The 6,053-nt window shown below is 44.8% G+C and overlaps 1 protein-coding gene across 1 annotated transcript in view; it reads right to left on the minus strand.

The window, feature by feature from the left end:
• Positions 1-6,053, minus strand: part of OTOG (otogelin) — an 84,726-nt gene that overhangs the window by 17,171 nt on the left and 61,502 nt on the right. The window contains 2 exon segments of the mRNA XM_029957446.1: positions 2-73; positions 2,381-2,564. Coding sequence (XP_029813306.1) covers positions 2-73; positions 2,381-2,564 — 256 coding nt within the window.

Genomic DNA, 6,053 nt, shown 5'->3' on the forward strand with positions numbered 1-6,053 from the left:
GGGTCCTCGGCCTCCCCCACCACAGAACCGTCCTGCAGCGTGAGGTCATTGGCTGCGTCCCCATCACAGATACCTGAAAGGGGGCAGAATTATCCCGACAGCTATAATAATCTGTGGTCCCCAGATGTCACTCTGCATATTTCTTTGAGGCTGGTGTTAGTACTCTCCTCATTTTATAGATGAGAGAAACGAGGAACAGAGAAGCTAAGAAACCTGCTGTGTAAGAAGATGTTGTTCTTAGGAAATACACATCAAAGAATTTAGGGACAGAGGGATACAATGTCTCAAACATACTTTCAAATTGCTCAGAAAAATGCATATATACGCAAATAGAAAAGTGCACATGTATATAAATCTTATATGCATAGATGTATTTATACATCTACATCTGCATGCATGTATATTTATGTGTGTATTTTACATACATACACAGAGACAGGAAAAGTAAATGGGGAAAAATGCAAATATTTAGTAAATCTGAACAAAAAGTACATGGGAGTTCTTCATACTACTTTTGACATTGTGTCAAAATGAAAAGTTACTCCAAAAAAATCTGCTCTAGCGGAGATTGCTGGCTAAGTGTGCCGCGGGTTTCCTCTTCTTCCCGGACAGTCGGCTAGGGCTAGCCTGTGTTCTCCTGAGTCCCAGCCGACAGGAGGGGAGAGGGTGATGCGGCAGTGACCACTGGTCCATACACATCTCCTAACTCTCCTTCCTGCGGTGGAGCTGGAAGCTTGGGTTGGGAATGGCAGGGACACATGATGGACGGAATCTCCCTCTGGGGATTTACACGTGCCAGAAATCAACTTCGGCTGTGCCGAAAGGCACTGAGATGGGAGTGGGTCAAGAGCTTATCTGTCCCAGCTTCGAACGTGACCTTAACTTTCAGCTTCATCTCTCACACTCTAGGCTCCAAACACACACTTCCCCGCCTTTGACCTTGCTTATGCTGTTCCCTCTTCCTGAAACACTTCCTCAGAAGTGTGTCTCTCATGTGCCCCTCGTGTGCACCCACCCACCCCCTTCCCAGTTCTGCAGAGCAGGCTTTGGTGTGCAGATATGTCTTGCTCCGGGTGCAAAGACTCATTTTCCTTTAGACACATCTTCTCACTCTCTCACCAGTCCCCCAAGTTGCCCAGCCGGGTGCCCAAGACACTAAGTGTCAGTGAGGATAAAAGAGAGATCAAGTAGCTGACTTCTGCTCTCACATCTCTGGCCACCAGTTTCATGAATATGAAGCATGATTTATTACAAAACCTTCAGATTTTGTCAGTGGTCCCAGTGGCTGCGTTTTGGGTCTTGGCGCTGAGTCACAAAGGTATCCTAGGGAGGAGATCACTTTTGCCCCAGCTCTCCCTGCCAGTCATACACAGTGGAAGGAAGAAACGGTGACAAAGGGATGGTGGCGGTGGTGGCAGTGCTGGTAGTGGTGGTGGTGGTGGTGGTGGTGGTGGTGGTGGTGGTGGTGTGTGTGTGTGTGTGTGTGTGTGTGTAAAGATGCTTGTATCAATAAATAAGAACAGAAATTTCATAAAACAGCAACTTTGTCTGCTTTGTGTACTATCTGTCCTGTGACTGGTACATGGTAAATAAATGAAAGAATGAGCGGGGACCAGACTTACATGTGTCAGTTCACAAGTAGAGGGCATTTTGAGTACAGGGATGCAAGTGTGAATGACCAAAATGGGTGCAGATTAATGGATGGAGGGCACACAAGTATGTGTGTGTATAAGTGTTCCTATACCTCCCATCGTCATAATCATGGCCGTCTGTCACGGGGTGTCCTGGGAAGGCTCAGCAGTCCACACTCAGACTCTTCCTGTGCCCCTTTTCTTACCAAGATACATCCAGTCCCTTAGGGTCTGCTCCTACAGTAATGCTGTGGTCTGAAGAGCCCTAGTTCTACGCGTTGTGGCAGCTCTGCTGTGTGAGCTTAGGCAAGCCACTTAACCTCTCTGAGTCCTTTCTTCTTTAGTTCAATGGCTATCTCTTAGGGTTGTTGTGTGGATGACCTACAATAAGTGAGATCAGAGTGTGGAAGTGCTTTGTGAAGTGCCCATGCACATGCAAACAGGAAGGATTATCTGGTATTAGGAAGCTATCAGGGAAGCTGACAGACAATCCCGGCTAAAGCGACAACTGGCTGAGGCCAGAGCTCTGCACCATCTCCCTGCTGGCCGCTTCAGCCCCAGAACACAAGACATTAGGTCTCTCTGCCCTGGTAGCTCTGCTGGTCCCACCTCTGGCCTGGTGCTCTGTCCCAGCTTCCCCTGATTTCACACAGAGGAATCTGTGTCTAGGGGCAGAGGTGGACTTAGGAAACTCAGGGAGCTAGATCTCCTCCCCTCCCCCCGACCCCCGCAGCTGGGTCCTGCCTCACCACATAGGCCCCGGCCCTGGGCCTCGCTGATTTTGCTGGCCTCCAGGATCATGAGTCCTGAGCTGTGGAGCCACTGGATCTGGATGTGTGATGGCGTCCGGATCACATACATGTGGCCTGTGTCCTCAATTCTGAATCCATGTCTGCTCACAGGAGGCCAGACAGGCTCTGAATCCATAGTCACCTTGTGGGAGAGGGAGATGTTCAGTGTGAGCACAATTTGTCTGTCCACCCATCCGTTCATCCATCATCCATCCACCCATCCACCTATCCATCCATTTATCCAACAAACAGTATCAAACTATGTCACAGGCTCTGTTTCAGGCACATGTGGCCGAGACACAGTCCAAAGTGCATGGAAGAATTCTAAAACCACTTTTATGAGCACCAAATGATAAAACAAGAAATACAACAATGGGAGGGAGGCTCATCCCAAACAAATGCACACCTTGAGCCTTTCTAGTCACTCTCTTCTTTCCTGATTCTGCTCGGATCCTTTTTTAAAGAAGATTTCCTAAGTCTCCAGCCTCTAGCTTGGGCGTCCCTTCTCTGGGCTGTGCTGACCATGAAGATGGAATCTGTTTGTCCTCTGATCGAGGCACCCGGTGGACTCTGAGTTTCGTAAGGGCAGAAATTCTGTCTGAGCCACCTTTAAATTCCCAGCATTTGCCTTTGAGCCTGACATAAATTGGGGTCTCAGTCAACGTTTGTTAATTATGCAACACACCCTAATTCTCTCAAACACTTTAAATTCAAAGCTACAACCTCTGCTACATATTGATAAGGTTAGATTTGTATGTATTATGGATTATTAGTTTTACTTTATAGAAACGGAAGATGAAAAGATTAGAATCTTAAAATATTTATAATGACTTTATACGTCCCTTCCTTATAAGAATCACTGTTTTATTAATCACTTTGCAAATTATCGAGGACAGGAACTCTTGTGTTGGAAAACTTTGCCCTTGGGAAATCCCTGGTGCTCTCACAGCCCAAGCTTTCTGAGCTGTGCAGACAGGGCTGGGGACTCCCTGAACCTGGCGTGATCACCCAGTTCTGGGAGGGAACACTCACACCTGAAGCCCAGGGTTCCTCACCTGTGTTCACAGAGCTCTAAGTTTAAGTAAACACAAAGGACACATGTTCAAAACTAAGGACTTGGGCTTTCGTTTCTGACCAAGATGGAGAAATAAGGACTGTATATTCCCTCTTGCCTCAAACAACCAAAAACCTGACAAATTATATGAAGCAAGAGTTTTCAGACATTGAACAGTTGGCAGCACAGGAGACTGACCCTGAGAAAGAAGAAACAAATGAGATGAGCTTTATGATTGTCTCGCTGTTCCCTTGAGAAAGTCTCTAGTCATGGTGCAGAAGGGAAGAAGGAACCCGGCCACAGCACAGTGGCCTCCCTGAGTTTATGAGGCAAGAGTTGGGAGTTCATGGGGGCCAAGATAGCGAGAGTTTGCAGAGCAAACTGCTGAAGGGAAAAGAGCCAGGGAGAGGAAGGAAAAGAGTAGGGGGGGTGGGGAGAGAGAGAGAGAAAGTAGAAAGAGAATGGGGAGAGAGCGGGAGAGTGCACATTCAGAAGTTCTGCAGACACTCCTTCTCGGACACTGCCTGGAACCTGTCCTGGGTTTTCTGCTAGATACTGACCAGTGCATACAGGCGGGAAAACTACCTGAGACCAGGGACACAATCACCTGAGAAGAACACACAGAAAAGTCCCCAAGCCTCACACCGGGCGGGGAATAGTTAGAGCCATCACTAGAGTGCAAAAACACATAAGATATAGGGTAGAGTATGAGAAGGCTACTGCTTCAGTAGTGAGGAACCACTACTTAGAATAAAAAAATAAAGACTAAAATCATTGTATACAAAACAAAGAATAAAAACTACTTTGGCCCTACCTGACAAAACAAGCTTCAAATGGATTGAATTGTTTCCAAGTAGTATAACTAGTACAAAACTCAAGAATATTTTTTTAAATAGGGGCACTTGTGTGGCTCAGTCAAATAAGCGTCCAACTTGGCTCAAGTCATGATTTTGAGGTTGGTGGGTTCAATCCCTGAGTCAGGGACTGTGCTGACAGCTCAGAGCCTGGAGCCTGCTTCAGATTCTGTGTGTGTGTGTGTGTGTGTGTGTGTGTGTGTGTGTCTCTCTGCCTCTCCCCAGCTCGTGCTCTGTCTCTCTCTCAAAAACAAATAAACATTAAAAAAATTTTAAGTAAAACCTAGCACTACAAAACTTCTAGAAGAAACATAAGAGAAAATTTTTGAGACTTTGCATTATCAAAAGCTTGTTAGATAGCACACCAAAATCATGATCCATAAAAGAAAGAACTGATAAATTGGACTCCACCAAAATTAAAAACTTCTGCCCTTTGAAAGACACTTGAAAGTGGATGAAAAAAACATGCCATGGACTGGGAGATAATACTTACATCTGATAAAGGACCTGTATCCAAAAAATAAAAGAATTCTCAAAACTCAATAAAACAGACAACACAATCTTTAAAACGTGCAAAAGATTTGAACAGCCACTTCACAAAAGACTATATACCATGGGGAAAAAACATGAAAATATGTTCAATATTATCAGAAACTAGGGAAATACAAATTAAAACCACAGTGAGATCTTATTACACATCTATTAGAATGACTTAAAAACTCAACACCAAAAAACCACAATAATCCAACTGAAAAATAGGCAGAGGACCTGAGTAGACATTTTCCAAAGAATTCATACAGATGGCAAACAGACACATGAAAGGTACTCAAAATCACTAATCATCAGGGAATTGCAAGTCAAAACCACATGAAATTGCCTGATACCAGTCAGAATAGAGAGAATAAAAAGACAAGAACTAACAAGTGTTGCTGAGGATGTGGAGAAAAAGGAACCCTTGTGCACTGTTGGGAATGTAAATTGGTGCAGCCACTGTGTAAAACATTATGGAGGTTCCTTAAGAAATTAAAAATAGAAATACTATATGATCATGGCACCTGGGTGGCTCAGTAGGTTAAGTGTCCAACTTCAGTTCATGTAATGATCTCATGGGTTTGTGAGTTTGAGCCCTTCATCAGGCTCTGTGCTGACAACTCAGAGCCTGGAGCCTGTTTCAGATTCTGTGCCTTCCTCTCTCTCTGCCCCTTCCCTGCTCATGCTCTGTCTCTCTCTGTCTCAAAAATAAACAAACATTGGAGAAGTGTCTGTTCATGTCTTCTGCCCATTTCTTCACTGGGTTATTTCTTTTGTGGGTGTGAAGTTTGGTGAGTTCCTTGTATATTTTTGATATTAGCCCTTTATCTGATATGTCATTTGCAACCATCTCTTTTCCCATTCTGTTGGTTGCCTATTAGTTTTCTTGGTTGTTTCCTTTGTCTTGCAGAAGCTTTTTATCTTGATGAAGTCCCAAGAGTTCAGTTTTGCCTTCATTTCCCTTGCCTTTGGGGATGTGTTGAGTAGGAAATTGCTGCGGTGGAGGTCTAGGAGGTTTTTTGCTACTTTCTCCTCGAGGGTTTCGATGGTTTCCTGTCTCACATTCAGGTCCTTGAGCCATTTTGAGTTAATTTTTGTGTATGGTGTAAGAAAGTGGTCTAGTTTCATTCTTCTACATGTTGCTGTCCAGTTCTCCCAGCACCACCTGCTAAAGAGGCAGTCTTTTTTTCAT

This window comes from Suricata suricatta, chromosome 11 (genome assembly GCF_006229205.1).
Source record: "Suricata suricatta isolate VVHF042 chromosome 11, meerkat_22Aug2017_6uvM2_HiC, whole genome shotgun sequence".
Lineage (NCBI taxonomy): Eukaryota > Metazoa > Chordata > Mammalia > Carnivora > Herpestidae > Suricata > Suricata suricatta.